The following is a 12,283-nucleotide window of genomic DNA, read 5'->3' on the forward strand; positions in this document are numbered from 1 at the left end:
TTTTCTTGCATCGTTTTTGTGCGATATAAAACTGCATGAGTGCTATATGTTTGAGAAAGACTTAGAGGGGGAGGGGGGTGTATTCTACTTTGAAAAAGAAGGGAGTGCAGTTGCTATGGCATCCAAGTCACGATGAAAGATGTTTTTTTTTTTCCCTCCAGCTTAGCATAGAGACATTGAGAATATAGACGCCATTTTGAGATGATTTAATTTTTTCTGGTTATCGGTTTTTGGTCTTCAGAATTGAAGTTCTTAAAAAATGTTTATTAGATTTTAATACTGTAATATGACACAGTAAAAAGAAATAAACTGTAATGTTTAAACAATCAGATACAATCAGGAAAAATCTAATGCATATATGGGTGTGATAATAAAGTACTTTAATATTTACATATAAATAAACAAAAAATTAAATTTTTGGGCCAAAAAATATAGATTCAATCTAAATATTGGTTATTGGGATGAATCCAAAAGGATTTAAAATATGACTACAAACTAATAAAGTGCTTAGTCCTCATAAATTATACAGGCTTATATGGGGCAACCAGTAAAAAAAAAAACCCTTTTAAAAAATACCCAATGGCTGTAAAAATGTTAAATTTCTTGAGGCAATTTTTAGTTCTTCAGTCAATAATATTGGTGAAATGTCATGAACCTTTCTCTCAGTTTTTTGGCTAAATGAAGGAAGCTTAGGAATGATCCCACTGCTATACTCTAGCGATCTGTGCAGGTAGTTTCCCAACCCTTGACCAGGAATATCCCTTCTGTTGCATTTTAGTGTTTCCTGTTCTAACACACATACTTCATCACAAAAAAGGACTGTTCACTTTCCTGGTTAATAGATCAGGCATGTGGAAAACAAAAATGTGGGAAAACTTGCTCTGGTTATGCTAAAAAAAACAAAAACATGTTATCTACTGTATATCTGATGCATAAGTTAATGCATTTCATAACCTCCAGACTGGACTATTGTAATGCATTACTAGGTGGTTGTCCTGCATCGTTGTCCCACTCCACCTTGCCTGCATTCTTTTCTTCACTTCTCTAACACACTCTTCATTACTTTGCACTGTTGACCCCAGGTACCTGAACTCCACTGCCCTCCCTCTCATTGACACACATGTACTCTGTCTTACTCCTACTGACTTTTATTCCCCTTCTCTCCAGCATGTACCTCCACCTCTCCAGGCTCTTCTCAACCTGCTCACTACTCTCACCACAAATCACAATATCATCCGCTAACATCATAGTCCATGGAGACTCCTGTCTGACCTCGTCCGTCAATCTGTCTATTACCACTGCAAACAGGAAAGGGCTTAGAGCCGATCCTTGATGCAGTCCAATCTTCACCTTAAAGCAGTCTGTCGTTCCTACTGCACACGTCACTGCTATCACACTGTCCTCATACATGTCCAGTACCACCCTCACATACTTCTCTGACACACCTGACTTCCTCATACAATACCACAACACCTCTCTCGGCACCCTGTCGTTCGCTTTCTCTAAATCCACAAATACACAATGCAAATCCTTCTGACCTTCTCTATACTTCTCCATAACATTCTCAAAGAACATAATGTGTCTGTGGTGCTCTTTCTCGGCATGACACCATACTGTTGCTCACAGATGGTCACCACTACTCTCAGCCTGGCTTCCACTACTCTTTCCTATAACTTCATGGTGTGACTGATCAACTTAATTCCCCTGTAGTTACTGCAGGTCTGCACATCTCCCTTATTCTTAAAGATCAGTACCAGCATACTCCTTCTCCATTCCTCAGGCATCCTCTCAACTTTTGTTAAACAATTTTGTTAAAAACTCCACTGTCATCTCTCCTAAACTCTCCATGCTTCTACTGGTATGTCATCTGGTCCTACCGACCAATCTTCATCCTCTTAATCGCTGCTCTCACTTCCTCCTTACTAATCCTATCTACATCCTGCTTCACCATCTCCACAGCATTCAACCTTCCCTCTTTTTCTCATTTTCCTTATTCATCAGCTGCTTAAAATACTCCCTCCATTTTCTTAACACACTCTCCTCACTAGTCACATTTCCATCTCCATCCTTTACTGCTCTAACTTGTAGCACATCCTTCCCAGCTTGGTCCCTCAGCCTGTCCAATCGGTACAAATCCTTTTCTTCTTCCTTAGTGTTCAACCTCTCATACAGCTCCTCATATGCCTTTTCCTTAGCTTTCCCCACATCCCTCTTTACCTGCTGTCACATCTCCTTGTATTCCTGCCTACTTTTCTTATCTCTCTGCCGATCCCAATTCTGTTTTGCCAACCTCTTTCTCCTTATGCTTTCCTGCACTTCCTCATTCCACCACGTCTCTTTGTATTCTATTATTATATATACAAATACACTTAATATATACTCTATCTGGGATTGTATATACAAATATACATGTAATATATACTTTATCTGGGCTTGTTTATGTGATGTGTTCTGTGTGAATTTGTCTTCTTCTCCTAAAGCACATTACGTTTAAATGTTTTTTTTTTTAAACATTTGGATTCAGTGTGATACTGCACTATTACCTTTATTATTTTAATTATTTTACAGGATTGAAAGCGTTAAACATTAGGTTTATTTGCTGTGAATTATTCATTTAGATGGAGCTGTCTCAAGAAACAAAGAAAGGCCAGAATTAGTTATGAATCAACATTTATTAGTTATAATAACTGTATGTACACCAATGGTACAACGAATATTGTATTGATATGTATGAACATACTTTTATTCCATGGGTGGGTACATTGTTTTATTTAATTTCTTTGCTCATTTTTTTATATCCTTCCTTTCAAAAGAAAAGTAACATCATAAAAAGATAGAGAGGAACAGAACAGATGGTACCATAGGTAAAGGGTGAGAACGGGTTATAGTAAAGATTTTAGGTTTTAAAATAAAAAACTTAAATGAACCATGTAGAATGACATAAGATGAATAATTCAGTTTTACTCAGTGGTGTATTTATAGTGTAATTGCTTGATCCATTCAGAAGAAAGGATCGGTTTGCCTTGGGGTTTTACCAGCTTTTGCTTGACAAATTGATAAAGAACAAAAAATGAATATCAGGAATAGACAAAATGGAAAGGGTTTATACACAGTAAATTGTATAAAAGGGTGTTCAAGAACTGACTGCTTTTCCATTATTTCTGGAAGGGAACAAAGACCACTGGACTTGCACTGTAAGTGTAAGCAACATTTCTATTGGACAAGCCAATAAAAATCATACAGGAGCTATAGACATTGCAAGAATTCTGCCAGTTAGCAGAAATGACGGCTTTTGCTTACTGTTACACACTTTCAAAGAAATGTATAGCTAAAATTTGGCACTTTTCACTTGATCACCAATACTACACTTATTAGAAATTACTCCTGGCATTCTAGTTAAGATGTCAAAAAATTGTCATTACATTTTTTGACTTTCTAATAGATATTCACATACAGATGACGCCAAGAACAAACACATCCTTATAGAGTCCATTGCTTTGTTCTTGCCTTCCATTATTATTTTATAAGCAAGTATCAAGCAAAATATCATATATATACACAATGAAAATGAATGCACACATGACTTTGCCTGCAGGGAACAAATATTCAAAACTTACATTAGATACAAAAACAAATGAAAAAAAGATATATATTGGATATATAATATTTATGGGAGACAGCTACATACAGCTATTTAAGCTTAGGAGCAAGCAATATATTACACACAATATTATATGATTTCTAATATAATGAATTTATTTATTACACTTCTATAGGATTATTTAAAGAAAATAAATCACGCAACTAAACACTACATTAAAAAAGCAACAACAACAACAAAAAAACCTTACCTACGATATGTACACAAAGTGCATGGAGGCACTTTCACATCATGCTTTGAAGTAACCAAAAATAAAAATAATAATAGAGAGAGAGAGAGAGAGAGAGAGAGAGAGAGAAGAGAGAGAGAGAGAGAGAGAGAGAGAGAGAGAGAGACAGACAGAGAGACAGAGAGAGAGAAAGAAATCTCCACACCTCATATGTGGTAGTGTTTTCTGATATGCATTAACACTGCAAAATTGTAGCAGCTAATTGAAATCACTTGCATGAGATGTCACAAAGAGCTGTGTGTTTTGCTCCTCACAATGTGGCTTTCTATTGAAACAGCTAGACAGCTATAACATACAGTATGAGTGTTTAGCTTAATTTAAAAAAGGATAACAACATAAACAAAACAAAGCAAACCACACAAAAAGCATAAAGCATATATCGTACACACAATACATAGTGGTTAATGGTTTTAGAGGCAAGGCAGATTTTAAGGGAGGTTACTCAGCTATTGATAAGAACAAAATAAACATGCTTATATATATGTTTTGTGCATTCCTTTCATTCATCATTTGGTTAATTGGTAATACTCAGGTATCAGTTACTATAATTCTCGAGGTTTGTGCTGTCATTGTAGGTATACAGGCATTGAAGCAGGGTGGATCTGCCACAACAGTCATAGTCATGTTTTAAAGAGAGGAAATCTTTAATGGAGCAAATGTTAAAGGACAGAGATATCTAAGGAGGTTATGGAGAGCAGCAGGTACAACTAGTACACAACTCTATTGTATTGAGATGCTCAAACTGATTTAACTGTTTACTTCTGCTGTCTTCCACTTTTATTTGTCCTTTTTCTGTCTTGAATTTTGTCTTCTGTTGTTATATTTATAACTTATTTTACTTAATTTTGATTGTTTAGTGTGCTTTAAAAAAGGAAACAAGCCAAGGAAATATGTATTGGAATGTTAGCCTTAACATTGTTCCTTAAAAATGTGCTTTTAAAAAAATGATATTATTTTTATCACCATTAGGGTTTAGGTATGCTTGCTTTCTTGTGTTGTTGTTGTTGTTGTTTTTTTTAAGTGTGGGGGGTGCTTGTTTTATAATGCAAAATCATAGGCAGTAATGAAATACGCTGATACATACAGTGCAAGCGTGTGTAATATAAAGGCAATAGGCATTTGGCAAGCTGTAAACCCACTGTGAAATTGTAAACAGTAATCACTCTCCAGCATGTTCAGAGGGCTTAGTATAAAATATTTCAACTGGCTGCATTAGGAATGTGTCTTCCCTGATAACACTGAGTGCATCTTTATTTGCCTGAGTATCTAACGGTCTACAATCTGCAAACAGGAGAAGAAAAGAAAGGAGAGTGGAAAGATCTGAAGCGTAAATGAATTGTGCTGTGCATTCATTCATCAAGACTACTTACTTTAACTCTGGACATTTATTTTCAAATACTTAATGTTTCACCCAATCAAGAAAAAAGGTTGAGATTAACTGTACATAACATTGTAACACATGCATTTCTTTTAAATATTCTTTTAAAATAGCTATTAAATCCCTACAATATATTTTCTGAATGATGTGCTAAAAATCAGTAGTCAGAGATATTTAACTCGGGTGCTGTCTATAAAAGGCAGTGTGTGCTTTTAGGTTAAAGGTAGATTTATTATTCACATCAGTTTTAGGGAATGTCAGTGACACTGTGGGCTGCTGCTTGTTTGGTCCGTTTGCTGATGTTCTTATTCACCCTAGTTTCACCTTGTCACATCAGTTTATCTTACATGAAAAAGAAAAGAACAAGAGAAAATAAAGGGAATGAGAGGTTAAACATTTAGTCTCATGGTTTGTGCTTTTGATTTCCTCGAGCATGTGCAGTGAACTCTACAGTTATTAGCATTTTCTAGTAATTCCAGCGATGTGAGAGAGCAGTTCTTAATAGAACTCATTCAGTTTTCATAGCAACGTGACACTTGCTAAAAAAAAAAACTTTTCAAAAGGCTGTCATTCGAGAGAGCGTACACAGATACTGTCAGACAAAATAGATGCTAGAAATGAAAACCTCATAACTCACTCAGTAAAACTTGACAAAGGGCAAAGAGATGATCAGCACTTCATTTAAAATTTCATTTTTGTAAACCAACTTCCTGCTTGTACACATTTCTATCAGTACAGTGAAGGAAATGAACAATATCCCCTGGGCATTATGCATACATGCTACATCGTGTGAATGGATTTTAGTATCAGGTATGATTTTTGAAACGGTGTTGGTACACAAGCCCAGATCTGCCTGCAGAACACTGGGGATCTCAGACACACTCAGATAGTAAAGGCACTAACGTATTGTGCCAGATAGGTCAGAGGTCACAGAGTGAGGTACTACAAGGGGAAATGAATATTGCTGTAAAATAACAGAGAAGAAATTAGCTCTGCACAGGATTGTTTAGCTCAGATTGAACTGATGGGGTTTCTGTGTACTCTCTCCCTATGTTATTAACCATTTATATTCTGAGAAAAGTTCTGAGAAACATTGAATGCATATGGTATATATTAAAATCAGGAATAATTTAAAGTACACAATATATTATTTCTCCTTATTCCCAGCCTTGCTTTTTGAGCAAGTGTTAGTTCATAGGCACATATTAGTGCACAGACAATGTGACTGTAATCTTTTCTTACATTAGTATTTGTTATTTCAGATCGAAATGAACTGTAATGGGGGAATCATAAAAGCCCAAACTATAAAAACCCATCATTTGTTCTGTTTGCATGAATTTAGCAGGTCTTCTTATTCCTCTCTTTCATTCAGTGGATAAAATCTTGGGGACTGGATACAGAAAGGGTCTGTGTGCTCACATTAATCACTCTTTCGTGGTTCCTCTTCAACGAGCGCATACTCAGTAGTCGAGCCGTTTGTGGCTGCCGAGGTTACCTGGAGAAAATTATCAGCAAAATCTAAACAACATTGCATATTTAAAAAGTATTAAAAACAACAAAGAAAAATTAACAGTATACATCCGTGTTTTTAGCAGGCTAGTGTTTGTTGGCAAATTGTCGACTTAAATAAGCTATTTAAATTAGCAAAAAATAATTAGCATGTTCTTAAATGGTGATAACTTTTATAACTGGTCTGTGCTAATATAATAACTGGTCTGTGCTAATATATGCTAATATAAATTCTTTGGGCTTTGTTTCCTGAATTTTTACATTTTACAGTGTAGTTTATTTTGGTCGTCAGTTATTTTATTCATGTTATTCAGTGTTTTAAAGTTAAAGTCTACAATTTGTTTAATGACCTAAATAATGGCTGATGATTGTATTGAGCTTTGCCACACACTTACTGGCCACGTTACACCTGCACATTCCTGTAATTATCGAATTGGCAAATTAAGTGTCAATAGCACAGTACATCAAATCGTGCAGATTCTGGTCAAGAGTTTAACTTAATGTTCACATCAAAAATCGTATTAGGAAGAAAATGATCTCAGTCACTCTGACTGTGGCATGGTTGTTGATGCCAGGTGAGCTGGTTTGAGTATTTTAGAAACTGTTGATATCCTTTGAATTTAACATACAACAGTCTCTAGAGGTCTGTGTGTAGGAACACACAGGTTGAAGGAGAAAGGCCAGACGGGCTCCGCTGGCAAAAAAGACTATTTTTACATAAATAGACACTCAGCAGAAAATCAGCTTAGAATACACAGTACACCAGAGCATGAAGGCTACAACTGTAGAAAATCACATTTAGTTTTAATCCTGTCAGCCAAAGAACAAGAATCTGAGGCTAAAGTGGGAACAGGATTATCAACTCTAGATAGTTTGTGGAAAGGGACCAGGCAAGATTTCTTAATTTGTCAAGTTTTATTAATCCTGTTCCCATTGTTCTTATTTTAGTATTCTTAGCTTGAAACACTCACTTGTCTTCTCTTAACCTATATCTGTATGATTTGCTGCAACATAAAAGTATTTATTTTTGATGCTTGATTAATGGCACAAAGAATTTTGTACATATTGTTTCCTGTGTTTTTTTTAAAAGATATTATATCACAGATTGGGAACACGGGATACAGGGGCTGCAGAGTTGAAGCTTCGCTACTGTGTTTATCTATAGATCTTAGCCTGATAAAAACTCACTAGGATTTAAATATAAAAAAAAAAAAAATTATAATTAGACCAGCTACATAAATCAATTAAAATGTAAAAGTGCATGCATGAGTTACAGGTATTTTCATGCACACTGTATGTTTCTTTGGAATAAAGCATGCATTATTATGCAGATCTAATTTTAACAGTTAATATACACTGCACATTTTCATGCACACTGGGCAGTTTTGTATATTTGGTATTTTATGAGACATTAACCACAAAATATAACAAGAAAATAAAAACAAAAGACTAAAAATTAAATAATAATACACAGCATACAAAGACAACAACAAATTCATACACATAGGTGAGTAGCAGTATTAGATCTATTCAGTGTTATTATGCAAAGCCACTACAATGGTTTGCCCCTTTGGATAAATTAGATTAGTTGTAGTTAATTTATTCGATATTGACATGCAAGTACAAACAACAGCAACAAAGCAGCAGCATTTCTGTCATCCTTATAAAACTTCAGGACGCAAAGTTTAAATGTTGTTTTAAAACCGAATAGTATGAAAGACACTTAATTAGACGTGAGATGTTTAAATATTTTTGTTCACTGCGGTTTGTATACTGCTACAATTAAAAAATCTCGGTGGAGCAACGAAAAAAATATATTACATTAAAGCTTTTAATTAGCAGTCTAATTTGATGGTAAGCTAATTAGAGTGCACTAAGCCTGATGTGTGAAATATTAGCAGACTTAAAAAATGAAGCCTTTTGTCGACATAGAGGAGGGTGGGGGTTTTGTGGTGCATGAGAAAATGGCTTAAATGCAAAAAATATTTGAATTGAGGTTTCTGACATTCCAAATAATGTAATAGTATTTTTCACAGATAAGAAATGACAGGAAAACTGCTGCTTTAAGAAAATGCCCATTGAAATATATACACCATTGAGCTTCAGTGGTTGTGTACATATTTACACTGGCATGAAGAGCACAGATTGCAGAAATTAGCTCAGAACAGAATGCAGTCGGCATGCAGCAGGAATGAGCTATATACAAGTCTCTATGTCCATAAGCATGAATTGTACCTTGCACTCATCTACTACGACTGAATTCGGAGCAGCATTGACGCACTGGTTGGAGTTGTTTTCATGATGGTTCTTGAGGTCATCATAGTAGGACTGTGTCTTGGTCATCTCAATGTCGTCAGTCTTCCCATGTTGAGCATCCAGGGCATCGAGCTCAGCTTTAGACAGGTGATACACGATCCCCGCACCATATGAGTCTCCCACTACATTGACAGAAGTACGGAATCGATCCCTAAAAAAAGCAGTGGGTGACAATGAGTCAACATTAAGCTACATTCCATTAATCAACCACAATTGTTTATTTCTGTTAACATTTACGGATGCCATCAGTTCAATTAACCATTTCTGCAGCAATTCATCAGCTTTTTCCTCACACTTTTCAAGTCAAGTCAAATACTGTTGCTGTCATGTCACTATTAAATGGTTATAAAAAATACTCACAGAAGCCAGTCAACAGCTACCAGAAGACTGATATCCTGAGTTGGCAGCCCCACTGCAGTCAGAATTAGCAGCATAGTTACCAGACCTGCACTAGGAATACTGGCAGCTCCAATACTGGCCAGAGTAGCTGTAAGACTGAAAACAAGGCATTTAACATTTATAACAAGTATTACAAATCTTATACAGTATCTTATATCAATAATATCTGGATCTGCATCTTGCTTCTATGACACTGAACAAACCCAAAGAGAGAGTTCCTCAACCTCAGCTACTTAAATTACATAAGTAGTTTAGAAATGTGCGTATTTTTGAACACTGTTACAATATATATATATATATATATATATATATATATATATATATATATATATATATATATATATATATATATATATATATATATATATATATATATATATATATATATATAATGTCTGGGTTTGGTTTCTATTCTATCTTAAATGAAAATAATCTAATGGTCTTTTTTAAAGCACTGCAACCCAGACCACACAGCAGCTAAGCATAAAGGAATACACTGTATATATTTTCTATACAGTTAACTTTTTTGTTGTGTTCTTTGGTATCACAATGCACACATTTATTCTCATGCCCAGTAAACCTTTCTGGTAAAAAATAATATGAAAAAAACTAATACTGAAGTCAGTGTCTGTATTTGAATCAGATTTGGATGAAATTTTTGTTGCTAAATACAGGAGATACAGCTGATTATCTTTTAGAAGTCCGTGTGACAAAAGTGACAAATATAGTCCTTATGATAACTGACCAGGTGGAATTAACCTACAGTCTAAATGTCAAGAATTGTATCACATTTGTATCACATTTTAAGTATTTTGGCAAATAAATACACCAATAAATATCAGGGCTTACCTGACTGTGACAATCTGACCAGGGTCCAGGACAATACCATTCATCTGGGCAATAAAGATAGCAGCAACTGCCTCATAAAGAGCAGTGCCATCCATATTGATTGTTGCACCAACAGGCAGTACAAAGCGGGTGACTCTCTTGTCGATGCCTAAGTTCTCCTCTAGACAGCGGAAGGTGACCGGAAGTGTGCCAGCACTATAGAACATAAATATAATTTTTCTGAAGTCATAAATTATAGTTTATAAAAAACATTCACTTAACATTAAGAAATATTCTGACCGGATTATTAAAAATGTTAAATGCTTAAAATGTTCAACAAGAACCTGCATTATATAAATTTCCTGGCACAAAGACCGGCAGGCGAAATCATTATCAATACTGTTGAATAAGATAAGTTCGACAACATAATTGTCTATGTTTCTAAAAGTAAAAATAGAAATAAATGTGTCACACCTTGAAGCTGTTCCCAGGGCGGTGATCCAGGCTTGGAAGATGCCAATGAAGAAAGTGAAGGGATTTTTTCTCACAATGGCAAAGTAAATGCACGGCAGGAATATGGCACCATGAATGATGAGCCCGATGATGACTGTGACCATGTACATCCCCAGCTGTCTGGCCACCACTTCCAAATCCTTGATGGAAATAATCTTGCCACAAATCAGGCAGGCAATACCAAATGGAGAATACCTATAAGTAAAGATACATAGATACATAAAGTTTGAGGACATTCAGTTTAACACATGTAATGTCCATCTCTTAAAAACAATCATGTTTTTGGAAAATAGTGACAGGAGTCAACTACATGTACAATAACTGACAAAACCTATATGAGAGACAACCCAAGTGCAACTACTTACCACATGATCATGATGACTAGCTTCATCACAATCTCATTCAGGATGTTAAAAAACTCAATCATAAGCCTTGCTTTCTCTCCCATCTTCCCCATGCAGATACCAAAGGCAATAAAGAATCCAATCACACCTGAGAGCACATTAAGATTCAGAATTAAGACTAACTGTAAACAAACTAATGTCAGATTTTCTTTATCCAAGTGTTTGGTCCCATACCCAACACATTCATTCCACTCTTGTACTGCAGGGACTTCTTTTCCTTGAAAATAGGAGGTGGCTTAGTGGCACTCAAAAGGAAGTCCTCCATGGTACTGTTGGCATCATATTCTGGCTCAATTTCAATCTTCTTTACAACAGTCTGGACCTGTAAATTCAGTCAACAGCTCAGTATGTGTAATAACTGGCATTTAAATTCAGAAAAAGTGTAAAAATATTTGATCACTAACCTGCTGGAAGCAAGCTTGCACCAAATTCTCAGGGAATAGGTTCCTAATGAGGTCAAAAAAAGCATCAAGACTAGAGACTTCGTCATTCTTGAGTCCCTCCCCAAGGTTCTCCTTTAGTTTGGGGTTGCCAGGATGGATGATCAGCACCAGTATTACTCCCAGCACGGCAGCAATTATAGTGGTTGTCATATAATAGATCATTGCTCTGGTACCCAAACGGCCACTAGACTTAGCATCTAGACCTGAAAGACCTGGATTCAGAATATGTAACAGGTTAGTGGATGTGCCTCTTATTTATTATGAGTTTTAACGTTTACCTTTATCCTGCTGACCAGATGGTTTAAATATATAGTTACCTGTGATTAAACTGGAGATGATAAGTGGAAGGATAAGCATTTTTAGCATCCTCATTAGAATGTCTCCAGGGAATGCAATTATCATGACAATGTTGTCATCAATAGGAGAGGCCACACGCAGAAGCATACCAGATACAGCTCCCAATATCACACCTGGGGAGATGTTAGAGAGAGAATAGGACTGAGAGGAGGAAATTAACAGATTAATTTCTCACAGACTCATTAATTATTCATTCTAACTGACATGTAATTTGCATAGATTTTCCAAAAATTGAAAAGATGATAG

The 12,283-nt window shown here is 35.6% G+C and overlaps 1 protein-coding gene across 6 annotated transcripts in view; it reads right to left on the reverse strand.

The window, feature by feature from the left end:
- Positions 1 to 4,723: 4,723 nt before the first annotated feature.
- The window catches only part of LOC310729415 (excitatory amino acid transporter 2-like), a 24,596-nt gene continuing 17,036 nt past the window's right edge, over positions 4,724 to 12,283 (reverse strand). For 3 of the 6 annotated variants that reach the window (XM_083547571.1, XM_083547570.1, XM_083547569.1), the window contains exons 3-11: positions 11,998 to 12,150; positions 11,642 to 11,892; positions 11,412 to 11,559; positions 11,199 to 11,325; positions 10,795 to 11,028; positions 10,342 to 10,536; positions 9,454 to 9,588; positions 9,059 to 9,244; positions 4,724 to 6,763 (exon numbers count right to left, since the gene is read on the reverse strand). In XM_083547571.1, coding sequence (XP_083403697.1) covers positions 6,760 to 6,763; positions 9,059 to 9,244; positions 9,454 to 9,588; positions 10,342 to 10,536; positions 10,795 to 11,028; positions 11,199 to 11,325; positions 11,412 to 11,559; positions 11,642 to 11,892; positions 11,998 to 12,150 — 1,433 coding nt within the window. In that variant the 3' untranslated portion in view covers positions 4,724 to 6,759. Of the gene's footprint in view, positions 6,764 to 9,012; positions 9,245 to 9,453; positions 9,589 to 10,341; positions 10,537 to 10,794; positions 11,029 to 11,198; positions 11,326 to 11,411; positions 11,560 to 11,641; positions 11,893 to 11,997; positions 12,151 to 12,283 lie in introns of all 6 variants that reach the window. The other 3 variants (XM_083547568.1, XM_083547567.1, XM_083547566.1) reach the window with 1 other exon arrangement.

Source organism: Silurus aristotelis (assembly GCF_946808225.1).
Source record: "Silurus aristotelis genome assembly, chromosome: 7".
NCBI classification, from domain to species: domain Eukaryota; kingdom Metazoa; phylum Chordata; class Actinopteri; order Siluriformes; family Siluridae; genus Silurus; species Silurus aristotelis.